At 41.6% G+C, this 13,117-nt stretch overlaps 1 protein-coding gene across 4 annotated transcripts in view; it reads left to right on the forward strand.

The window, feature by feature from the left end:
- Positions 1 to 13,117, forward strand: part of CTTNBP2 (cortactin binding protein 2) — a 671,065-nt gene that overhangs the window by 588,427 nt on the left and 69,521 nt on the right. For all 4 annotated transcript variants that reach the window (XR_013606931.1, XM_078674334.1, XM_078674335.1 and 1 more), the window contains one exon: positions 4,088 to 4,273. Coding sequence is in view for 3 of the 4 variants with exons in the window: in XM_078674334.1 (XP_078530460.1) it covers positions 4,088 to 4,273 (186 nt within the window). In the remaining variant the exon portion in view is untranslated. The remainder of the gene's footprint in view (positions 1 to 4,087; positions 4,274 to 13,117) is intronic.

The following is a 13,117-nucleotide window of genomic DNA, read 5'->3' on the forward strand; positions in this document are numbered from 1 at the left end:
AAGTGCAAAGTATGGGTTTCCACTTCTGGACTGCCTCAAAGCTAAGCAGGAGCAAAGAAGGTCACTGAAGAGAATTAACACCTGACTGAGATGGAGGTAAGATGAGTGCAGTGGAGGTGTAAAGTACATTAATTGCAGAGGCGGGGTGGTGGAGAGAGGCACTTCAGGGGCCACAGGCTTTCTTTGCCCATTGGAGGCAGTTTTTGAGGGCACAAGACAAGCTGAGGCAGCAATAAACATCTCCTGTTCTGACCACAACTAGGTTCAGGGTGAGTGGGTGGAGTGTTTGCACTTTTCCCGAGGGTAGAGCTGGCGAAGCGGTGAAGCAACCCGACTAGGCCTGTGGCGCAATTTGCATTATGCTGTGTACTCCTCTGCTCCTAGACCTAGTTAAAACGAATCTTGTATCCCTGTAGTGCCACTAAAGGCGAGCTCTTCAAAAACCACAGAACTGCATGGAATGTCAGAGGCAGTAACAGTACCAGTGAGCGAGGTTTAGTGGTTGGATGGTGAAGCATAGTGGTGCTATTTCAAAAGCATCGTATTTGAGGAGAACTGATGCAGCTACATTAAGAGAGCCGTCTCTTGTCGTTATCGCCATGTTTATTATGTTGACTAATAGACCGTGTCTATTACACATCTGCCCTATAAACTCAGCTGGAAGCTAAAAGCCCTTGATTCAGCCTTTACAGAAACATCTGTGGCTACTTGAGCTAGATGCACGTTGTAACTAACCCCTGAAGGTATGGTTAGGCCTATTTTGGCTTCTGAGAAGTGCTGCTTACTGCCCTCGCCTCTGCATGGCCTGGTACTCGGACGTGGAGGCTACCAGAATATTCAGGTAAAGGCAGAGGGAGTTGAGGCTGTGAGCTGCTATTGCTGAGGGAGTAGGGATGTGGGGAAAGGTGTGTGCCTATACTGCTGGGGTAGGCTTGGCTGGCAGCCTGGGTGCAGCTTGTGGTCTCTTTAGCAGAGTGTATTAGCTATTTCCGGTTTACGCTAGTAAATTAGCTCCCCTTGCAATGTTTGTTTGTTTGTATGCTTATATAGCGCTCGATTGCCGTGGCGTCTTGGCGCTGGGGCGTGTGGGCAGGAAAGGTGCACTATAGTTGAAGACCTATGCGGCTGTAAACAGCCAGGTTTTCAGACTCTTCCTAAAAAGCTGAAGGTTGGGTTGAAGCTTCAAGAAGTGACTGTTTGTTCCATAGCTTAGCAGCACAGTGTGTTATTGCTCTGCCTCCCCATCTCGCCCGTCTTATCTTCGTAGTTTTAATGAGACCTAGACTGGCCGATCTGCGAACGTGCGAGGGAACGTACGGTGAAAATAGTCTTTGAAAGTCCTCAGCACCGCCGCCATGAATTGCCTTATGCACAAGGCTTAAGGATTTAAATTCTATGCGCTGTTTAATGGGCAGCCAATGAAGAGATTTAATTCCAGCCGAGGTTGGCTGTCCTCTGGGTATGCCCAGTAGAAGTCTCGCTGCAGCATTTTGTAGGGATTGCAACTTTTGCAGTTGGAACTTGTCGATTCCCAAAAATAGAGCGTTACAATAATCCAGTTTGAATAGAAAAAGAGCTACCATCACCGCCTTTTGTAGCTCTTGAGAGATGTATGGAAAGATTTTTCTCAAACTTTTTAAGGGAAAAAATCATGATGAAGTAAGGCTGTTTACCTGGGAACCAAAATTCTATTTATTGTCAAAGATGATCCCTAAATTCCTTCTCTACTGGGCGGGGACATTCTCCGGCTTCAGTTGGCCACCAGGACCGGTTCCACAGGGGCTGGCCTGGCCCAAACTCCATCACCTCTGTCTTATCTGTATTTATTTTCAGATAACTCTGGCTCATCCAGGCCATAATCTCAGTGAGACAAGCATGGAACCTGGCTACTGTGGTCTCTGGCTGATTGGTGACAGAGATGACAATTTGAGTCATCAGCGTAAGAGACCAGAGCAAAGCCATGCCTCTTGACGAGATTGGCCAGAGGGGTGACGTAAAGATTGAACATGGTCGGAGAAAGGGTGGACCCCTGTGGGACACCGCATGAAAGATGGAAACTGTCCGACTTCATGCCATCCCAGAACAGCCTCTGCTCTCTTGCCTCCTAGGAGGACAGGAGGGCCCGGGTGACCCCCCTACCCCTATGTCCCTCAGCCGCTGCACCAGAACAGTATTGCTCACTGTGTCGAACGTGGCTGATAGATCAAGGAGCATGAGGACCGCCCTCCATCCCTCATCCACCACTCTGCGGATCTCTTCGGCGGCAATGATTAAGGCCGATTCGGTGGAATGGCGGAAGCCATGTTGAGAAGTGTCCAGCAGGTTGTATGCATCCAGGTGTTCAGTCAGCACTGTGTTCAGTTGTTTCTCTAGAACTTTGGCCACAGTTGGTAGGCCAGCAAAGGGGCAGTAATTTTTAGGATCATTGGGGTCTAGGCTTGATTTCTTTAAGAGGGGTGTGATTTATGCCATTTTCCAGGTTTTTGGATAACAGCCAGAAGCTAAGACTTGGTTCGGAATTGGGGTGAGGTTTTCACAGATCTTATGAGCAGCTTGATGCATAATGGAAGGGGGACAGGGATCAGTAGGTGCACCAGATTTTATGGAAAGTAGACGTTTTTGTGCTTCCACACTGTTTATTGGCTGAAAACAGGTTAGCCTACAGTGGGGGCGTGCCATAGGAGTCCTGCGGCACTTAGGAGGTCATTATAGATTCCTTGCACCTTCTCTTGAAAATACCCGGCCAGTCTATTACAAAGGATTTGATCAGGCTTGAAAGCATTGTCATGTTGAGGTTTGGCTAGCATATTAACAGATTTAAACAGTTCTTTGTTGAGTTGCCCGCCTCCTTTATTTTTGTTGGAAAAAAGTTTTTTTTGCGGCCGTGATTGCCTCCTTGTTATGTTTAGTTTTATATGGACCTCTTTTGAGTTCCGGAACGTAAAGAAAGAATTAATTTACCACCTGTGAGGAAACAGAAGATGATGACAGGAACTAGTGAAGGGGAAAAGGGTACATGCAAGAGAGACAAAAGTACTTGAGAGGAGTCCTGGGAGTGTCTGCTGACAATAAGTTAGAAATCCTTACATTATATTTACCACCTACTCCCTAAAAACATGTGGAGCGCTAGGTCTTCCATTTCCAAAAGGTACATAGATCTTTCCCTTTCAGTCTTTGGACACCACGGTATGCCGTTTCACAAGCTTAATCAAAAGTAGAATATGCAGTATCCTGGTATGGTAGATTTAGGCTTCATTGATGGCAATCAAAGTCAAGGTTCTTTCAGCAGGTACTCTCTCGGTCTGGTCCACCCACGTCTCTCACCCCGGTCCACCCCAGTCCACTGTGTTTAGTAACTTACTTGATGTAATATGACATACCTGCAAAGTATCAACGGGCAGAGTTTTAGAAAACTATGCTGGTAGGGTGTACAATTATAACAGTGACAGATCTCATTTGACAACATGCTTGTGTGTGTAGAGAGCACATGGTTTATAGTTCTTCGCAAGTATATCCTTGTATATTGCTTCATAATTACAAGTGAGCGATTAAGTACATATATAGACATGCATGCATATATAGACATGCAGTATTCATATCTATATATGATGGGCAATGCCTGTTTTGTGTTAAATGCAAGTCTGGCTAATTTTTAAGGTCAGTGGTCATAGCCCTTGCTGCTGAGATCTGTGTGCAGCCAGAAAACCATAGGTTTTAGCTTTTGAGTGTGGCTTGCCAAAATGAGTGCCATTAGTTTGGATGACAATGGCATCTGTCATTTGCAATATTTAAATCCTGAAAACGTCCAGCATATAACCCTTTATAAATGCTGTTTTATTGTAATTTTACTTAATTCCATTTTCGAAGTTCCCCATTGCTGTGGTGCCCTGCACAGATGTTTAGCAAAGTATACAATGGTATCATTTATTGCTTAGGTTATTGCAAATAGATTGGGCAAAACAGTTGCTTATTTTATTATCAGATGAGTAGTCATAATCTACTGTTTAATTTAGAAGTTCGCAAAATGTAAACACTGCTCCTACTTGTTCAAGCAGGACTTTCACTTTGTTGTATTTTTTATTTTCAGAGCTGGATCAGTATACAGCAGATTTCAGAGGTGGAAGTTTTCCATTATCAGCGGTTACAACCTACAAGAATAAAAATAGAAAAACGGGAGGGAGTGAATCGTGGAGAAAAGTGAGCACAAGCCCTCGGAAGAAGTCTGGCCATTTGTCTCCGCAGGATTGGAATACACTGGAAGGACGTGAGGATGGTATGTACTTGTTGTTATTTAAATGAAAATAACGATGCAGTGGCAGAATGGACCTCACACATGTATTCACATAATCTTATTTTGTATTTATTCAAATATTCTTGTGAAGTGCAGACTAAGTTGAGAAGGACACCGTAATGGATTGACCTAGAATCTAAAACGTATATGGGAAAAGCAAGAGTATGTGCAGAAGACAATTAAGGATATAGGAGCATCAGTGTATCTGAAGGAGGAATTCAGTGTATCATTTGTTTTGGAATTGTACTGCTTCTTATCATTACACCACACTGTGCACTTGACACTTTACTAAATATTGAAACATATTTGGATCCTCAACATAGTTATGATATGAATTACAGATGCACTTGAAATTCAGAATAGGCACTGAAAAAGGAAATGTGAATCGTGACTAGTTACATGTCTCATGAAATGTGTTTTTATAGTATTATTTCAATTTGAGGATACGAACTTGGGGGATTGGTTTAAATCTATTTTGTACTATATGTTGTACTGCTTTCAAGATTTTCATGGAAAATTTAATAAAGAAACTACTACTATAATCATAGATGTTTAAGCAAACCAAGCACCCATCTTTGGAGATCAGTACCTTTTGAGTAGATGAGCATAGTTTCGGGACTGTGCCAGTTTTTGGCCATCTGTCCTGGCATCCAGACACTGTTCTTTTTTTAAAAACATGCACATCCCTATTTTGGAGTAAGTCGGGCATGCATATTCGGGTTAAAATGCTGAGCATGCGCACATTTGTACTGGTCTCTCATGACATCCCAGAGCAGACTAAAAATAATTGCTTTAAAGACTAGCCTTGAGAGAAACCAATATTACAGGCAGGAGGGACCACTGCAGGCTATTCAGCCACTGAAGGACCACTCACCTGCATGTTAGCTGGTTCTGGCACCACAGCTAGACGGGGGATAACAGACCACTGCAGACTGGACCATCGAGGGCAGCAGGTTCCACCTCATTGACTGCGGTCGCTCTGGTTGGCACTTTCCGGCAGAATACCCCACCTTTCATCCATTGACAGGTTCCCCAGTAAGTCACTGGAGGACTCTGCCTGTGCTGCCTCTGAGTGAGCCGGCGTCTGGACCCAAGGTGGGTAGAAGACCCTAGTGCTCCATGCCAAAGTGCCTTCCGCTGCAGAGAGCTGCCTGGCCTGTACAGTGAGTCACAAGTCCCTATTGCACCCCCCCTCATGCCCTCTAGTGTTGCAGCGCTAGCACCCATATTCCGCCACCTCTGTGTGTCACTTGTGTGCACACAGACACGGCTGCTGCACTTACAATAACCTGTATCGGCAAGGACTGGGCATGTGATATAGAGCGGTGTCAAGGGCAGTGCGAGTGCTGCTCACCTTTCCACTGCAACCGCGGTGAGCATGGGGGCGGTGCTCACTCTGTGTGGGTGGTACATGAGACATGGTGACACACCACTAGGACAGAGTCGGGCACTGAGCGCATCAGCTGTTCCTGTGCTGCCCTAAGCTATCCACCTGGGCCTTCATTGGGCTAGGGCCATCCAGTGGTTCCCAAATTGTGTGCTTGCTTCGGGCGCCCCTGGCTAGTTTTGAGGGCACACCAGGGTGCTGCAATGCACAGATTGAAACCCACTGGATATTATACCCATCCATTTATTTAGATGTATGCTTCAAATATAAATTCACAATGTAATTTTTTTCCAATTATCTGTTTCATTGCAACATACTAATTTAGCTTTCTTGAATATATTCATTTTGTATGTTTGCATGACTTAAATTTCTTTTCAGGTTAGTTTTAAATAATGAACAGGGCTTTGATAGGCTTGAATATCTTTCCTTTCAGTGTTTGTTTTTAAACAATAAGCAGTGTTTCACAGACTATAAGGCAGTAAATGAGTAGATGGGCTCGTTTGTAATTGATTAGTTTGAAGATGTTCCACTACGTGCAGACAGAGTATATAAACTGGAATTAAGTATTATTAGATAGGGAGGAACTACTATCCTTGGACTTTTGAAGGCCGTGCAGTAGCTGTAAACACTTTTCGTCGCTGAAAACTATAGACCAGGCACAATCCTTCAAGAAGCTCATCTGCCTGTTTGAGGACAACATAGCTGCTGAGTCAAGAACCACAGCTTACGTTTCTTTATTGAACATTGCTTCTGTTGTTCAGAAAAGGTATGCAGGTGTACAGGTGTATACCTTTAATTAAACTCGTGTAGGCCCTTTTTTAATGCTAAGATTAGTTTAATTAACCAGGAGAAAGGAGGGGTTGAGGTTATCAATGTAGAGAAACTCTAAAATAATGTTCCAATATTTCCTTTTGTTCCGTCTGTTGATACTATCTTGTTTATTTTTAAAATGGATATTGTTCATATTGTGTGCACTAGGATAGGATTTTAATTTTAGTAAGTCTTGAAAATATATTCACAGCGTTCTAGGTTCTTGAGTCCATCTGTTCATGATGAAAGATGATTTGGGTGCTGCTAACTATTCCAGTGAATCTGACAGGACTGATTGTTACTTAACTCATCTTTGTAATGCTTGAATGGTTGCAGAAGGTTGCAGTCAATTGGGTTCTGTCTCCTGTTACATTCACTGTGGTCTTGGTGCCCGAGGGCCTAGAGAACACTCTTTCCAGTTATATTCCAAAAAATGCATCGGGCTGACTGAGCTAGAACCGTTCAGCCAGTGTTTTTCAGTGTTTTCATAGCCTGCCTTTGGTAGGCTGGGTAGTCCATCAAAGCTAAAGCATTTAGAGCAGGCTTCTCCAGAACACCAGGCTACCAGTGTCTCCCAAGCTGTGTTGGAGTAGCTCACTGCCTGACGTTCCTAAGTATTCAATGGCCTGCCTTTCTGCTATGCTGCACTTAAACGTATTGTGAGCTCAGTTCTCTGTGCCGTTGCTGCCTCTTAAAAAGCCTGAAAATATCTTCTTTCGTACACATTGTTTGTAAATCTCTCTGAAACCACCGTGAACAATGTCCATGTATTTAGACATATGTTTCAATGACTTCAGAGAGTCCTTATGAGCAGCTAAATTTCCTTCTTTTTTCTCGTTTCCCTTTCCTTTTTCTTATTTTCCATCTTTTCCTTTGCCTTTCTTTCTTTCTGCCTTTCTTATTCTCTTCCTTTATTTCTCCCTTGCTTTCTTTTTTTCTTCTTTCTATTTTATCTCCATCCTTGCTGTCTTTCTTTCTCTCCTTTTTTCTGTTTTCTTTCTTGCATGTTTGTTCCTTTCTTGCTTTGTCACTTTCTCCTTTTGTTTCTTTGTTTTCTTCTCTACTGTATTTTTTCTTTACTTCACCTTTTCATTCTTGTCTTTTCCCTTTCTTTCCTTCTCCTCTTCATGCGTTCTTTTATTCTCCTCTTAATTCCCTTGTCTCTCACCTTCTTACCTTCCCCTTCTTTCTTTTTCGTCTTTAATTCATTCCGTTAGTTTTTTCTGTCCTGCTTTTATGTCCATCTCACCTTCCATTTCCCTTCATTCTCTTCATTTCCTTTGTTTCTTCTTTTCTTGCATTGTCTTGTCTGATGTTTTCTTTTTCTAATGTTTTCACCCTGTCCTTCTTTCTCTCCTTCCTTCTTTACATTACTTTCTCTTTGGTTCCTACATTCCTGGTTTTCTTTTTATTCAACTGTTTCTTTCTTTTTCTCCTTCTTTCCTTTCTCTTCTACCTTCCTTTCATTCTACCCTACTCTTCCCTCATTTCTTGCTTACTTCGACTCCGTCCTCTTTTCTTTTATGTACATTCATCTAGTACATAAGTCTGGTAGCATCTCCGGATTTTTTTTATTTATCAGAAATATCTTGCATACTTGAAAGGTTTGGAGACTTCTGATTTAGAGTACGGTTTCATTGCCCTAGTTGTGTTTCGATTAGACTTTGTTGACGTGAATCTATTTTTCGTTTGTTACATTAGCACCAGTGTGCACTCGTTCATGTATTTATTGACCAATGACATTGTGATTGCTGGTTTGGATTCCTTAGCCTGTTTATTAGACCGTGTGCTATTCACTAACCACCCTTGCACTTTTATTTGCTTTGCTGTGCTTTTATGAAAAGAGAGGAAAACTATTAATACATTAAATATCAATGGATTGTTAATCAAATATCATTATTACAATCTTGATGCTTCAAAATTAAAGAAAAACTAAGTAAAATATTACGAATTAATAATAGGTTTTACACATCTTGCTAAAACACCTAACAGCACGATATAGCTGTATATCTGACAAGTACATTTTACTGTGCTGTTATGATAGCATAAAGATTAACAAAAATATGGGATTTTTGTCAGAAGTACGCACTATGCAATATGTTGTTGTGGATTCCTGCTCACAACTTACAACGCAAATTCATTTTTGGATTATTTTCCATTACATTGTTCTTTGAACGGGCCACCTAATTTTGCTGACAGTCTTTTCATGAAAGCAGCTCTCATACTGGCTTCCACATTTTTGAAATCATAAATGTTGCTATATTACATTCTTGAATTTTCTTTCCAGCTGGCAGCAACATACAAAGTTGTTCGACTTTCTAACAAAAAGCCAGACCACTATTGGCTTTGCTCTTGCATGTTTAGTTTGTTTGAAAAGTGAACATAAGCACATTACCAGAAAACACACTAGAAAGAATGCAGTTTTTCTTGAAGTAGGGGATTTCTAGAAGGAGTTATTTCCTCCAGAGATGGCTAGTTTGGACTCAAAGTATATCAGATTTCGTTTTATTGTCTAGTAGATTTTGCAATCAGTTATGAAGAAGCACCTGGCTTTTAAAGGCAATCCATGAAGATATTAAAAGACTGTGGTAATGTGTTCACACTTCCTGGAGTTAACGATTCATCTGGCAGCATCATGTAGGATAATTACACAAAAAGATAAAAAGATGATGGACAGAATGCTAAACATTGTCAAACATTCACCCCCAGTCACAGATTTGGGCTCACCATGCCACCCCAGTTTGTACCTAGCCATATGCACATCAGTCTCCCCAAGGGAACATTCCAGCCCAAACTTCAAGGCCAGGTCCTCCGTGGACCGGAAACAAGCACCCTGGGACCGGTTTTGGGGTATCTTCCCTCATCATCCAGGCTAGATTGAATCCAGTGACACAGTGAGCATGGGACCCACATCTGGGAATTGTGGGGCCAACCCTCAGACATAGCCATTAGCCAAGAGCGGCAGTTGTGGACTGAATATTGTTTCCATTTTTAGAGAGTTTGGGAATCCTGAGGCTTGGGAGGGTCTAATATTTACAAATACAGCATTAAATGTCCAATTCTTGGATCAAAAATATTTATACATATATATTTTTGTTTTACAATTATTTTGTGGGGTCTTTTTCTCAAGTGTCTCATGGTCAGTGTATGTTCACACAGGTCCCTTTCACCTTTTTAATTTTCTTTTTCCCCCAACATGGTGGTCAATACACAGTGCTGAGTAATGAGAGAGACAATCAAAATTCTTCTGTGATGGCAAGCCAATCAGAACACATTAGATTCGTGAATCCATAGCCAGATTCACCAATCCGTAGCTGGAAGAAACTTCTCCCTAATCCAATGAGGTGCCTTTATGTATTTTTATTGAATTCCTTAGTCCTCAAAAGCACCTTAATTTGTGCATAACGAGGTGGATTGGTGAACCTCCATACATTATTTTCAATTAAATTATTGCAATTCTATAATTGTATTATATTTTTCACTCACTAATAGGTACACGTCAGTAGATTGTTCTAATTTCCTATTGAGAAATATTGTGTTTTTTGTTTTTACAACATTCATAGAGATGGAGGAAAGACTCCTGATATGTAGTTCCTTCACAAATTGAAATGCTTTGTTATTTCATGTATTCAAGTTATTGTTCTCGCTTGGTACATGAGTATTAACATGAGCTAAAATGCATAAGATTTGGTCATCATCATCTATATAAACAGTTGACCATTGTGACTTTGTTCATCTCATTTAATTAATACATTATATCTTGGCTGTAGTTGCTATTGAATATCACAACCCAAAACTGTAAGTGATGGGGAAGCCCAAATATCTTTAACTTGGATCATCCAAAACTCATTCCTTAGCTTTAATCAACAAACAAGAGTGCTCATATCTCTCGGTGACTCGAATTTCCATAACGTGCATCATTTTCACCGTATTTCTCAAATCACAGCTCAACCACATTCGAGCGTGTCCTATAAATTATCATACATGTCTAATTATTAATCTCACAAGGAGGGACAGGGGCTTAGGCGGTCCAGTATGCTGTTCCTATGTGGGAATGGGGGGAAGAACAGGGGGGAGAGCGAGAGAAGGAAAACTGGGGTGACAGGCAAAAATGGTATGTTAGTTACGAACAGGTGCTAGGTAAGAGGATGAGTGGTTGTAAAGGAATAGCTCCAATAAGGAGCATGGGCCCCCACACACCCCATAGGGTGTCATGTTTCATCATAGGGCAGCTCCTCATTGGGCTGGCGCTGCAATGCCCAACAGGCCCCACAAGGGTGCTCTTTGACGGATGTCTTTGCTGTTTGCTGTTAGCTACAGGATTCTCCAAGGGTAGTTTATTCACTGGGTTCCTGTGCCATGAGTAAAAACACTGACTGGAAAGTTGTGGACTGGAGAGGGAAAAATTATACCCACTTCAGTTAAAAGGAATGTGTAAGGTGAGCAGGGGGTCGACATGTTCCATGCCCTATACAGTCCAAACGGGTTTAGGCATTTTATCAGGACCTAAGTATCCTCATCTACTCCTAGGGGGGCGGTGTGTACTGTATGTAGAAAAATAAATAAAAAAGAAAGTCACTTCCCCTACAATCTGGACTTAACTGCAATCCTATAATCTTATTAAGTGGTGAAAACAAGAGGTTAGATTTTATACCTTCTGGAAAAATGCACCTAAATAAGGGGGTTGATTAGCCCCAATTGTGGCATGCCAGGGTGCTCGCTAGTGTAGCGAGAGAGACGGAACTCGGAGTGTCTGCTAACAAGGGACCTACCCACGTCTAGCCATCACAGACGCGGCGGCTAGGCCCCCTGGCATGTCACAGTTGGGGCTAATCGATTCTGTGCAGTCACTTTTCAAAATCCTAATAATCTCTTGCACACAATGAGCTTCTAAAACCCGACACAGAGGAATTAACCAGGTTCTTCTGATCCGGGTGTACTTGGGACAGAAGAACAAGAAATGTTCTTCAGTTTCTCTTTCACCTGTACATGCTGGGCAGGTAGACAAAGTATTAGCACCCTTCCAGTTACTGCAAAATCAGTTCACCAGTAGAATGCTATACCTGAATTTCTAGTACAGAGATTTGGCTAACGGTGGTTTTATACGATTCAGATATTATTCTAAAAGCAGTTGTCTTTGAAACTCAGGAACCTCCATGTTAACTCTCCTGGTGTAGCTCTATTTAGCCATGCTTCATAACATAAAGCCAATATCTCTTTTTAAGAGTAAACAGGGTTTTTTTTTGTATGCTGCTGGGGTTAGTCCACAGCTCGTTCATGCCCAATCTATCCAACCGGCACTTGATGAAATTGAGCCACGAATGTTCCCTTTGGTATTGTGTAATAGTACATAAAGTAGGGATTCTTTCAAGGGTATTGGAGTATTATTATTTGACCAGATTCTAATCCAGTATGCAAGAGGCCTAAAAGCAATCACATGTGCTACATTCTTTAGACCCAGGTCCAAGCACATAGGGGTCAGTGGAGCATTCCGCAGACTTTCCAGTACTGCTCTCATAAATATATTTTCAGTTTTTACTATAGCCCCTACGTTATTCTGACCCCATAACTCTGCCCCGTTCAGGATGGCTCAAATACCCTGGGCTTGATGTACTTGAAATACTCGAGCCACTGGTATTTAGATGGAGTTCCTCAGTTTTTTGACTAGTACTATGCTTACGTGTTGGAGTGAGAGCTGGCTTTTACAATTTACGGGGCCCATGATTGTACATTGGTCAGTTTAACCTCCAAATAGTGAAATTGCTTCACCTGCTCTAATAGGGTGGAACCCAGCTTTATGACCCCTCTTTAAGACTTATGTGGGTTAAAAGCCCTGAATTTCGTTTTGTTGATATTGATTTCTAATCCAAATTCCTCACAGGCCAGCCTAAACCAATTCACCAAATTTTGTAGCCCCATAGGGGTTCTAGAAATGAGTAAAGTGTTGTCAACAAATAGCAGTGCTGTTACTGGTTGACCAGCATGCTTGGGGGATCACCTCTCATAGTGATTCGATTTGTTCATCGATGTAAAGGGTGAACAGGGTGGGCGCAATTACTTAATTTAGTAAAGGAACGGGGCCCCTGAATCTAGGATGAAAAGCCTGGACAGGGAGATTAGACTATGGGAAAAAGGAACACCTAGGCAAGGTGATATTTAACACGATAGGTGTATCAATTCCAGAGATACATGTGGACAACATGAACAAAATTCACCGTTTTTTTCATGTAAAGACTATTTTTTATTCACTTTTTTCTTCTTTTATAGTAAAAAAAATATATATAGGTGTGTGTATTCTCTTTTTTGATTTACAAAAATATATCCTCTATTATTTTTAACAGTTGTCATATTTCTGTTTGTTATTTATCATAGCAGCCTAAGTATCATATTTATACTCATAAATTCATCAAATAACATTGTTTCTCCATTTCACAATATATAAGAGACTTAACAGTCTTCTTTTGACCCTTGATTATAAAATCAATATGAATGTCATCCTTCTTTATGCTGATGTCACAAAACTGGTGGCTTATGTACAGACCACACGCGTTTCAGCTAAAGCCTTCATCAGGACTCCATCCCAGTGGTTACTGCGAGGGCAACTGTAAATTGTGTCTTACTCGTCTTGT

Source organism: Lissotriton helveticus, chromosome 1_1, assembly GCF_964261635.1.
Source record: "Lissotriton helveticus chromosome 1_1, aLisHel1.1, whole genome shotgun sequence".
Lineage (NCBI taxonomy): Eukaryota > Metazoa > Chordata > Amphibia > Caudata > Salamandridae > Lissotriton > Lissotriton helveticus.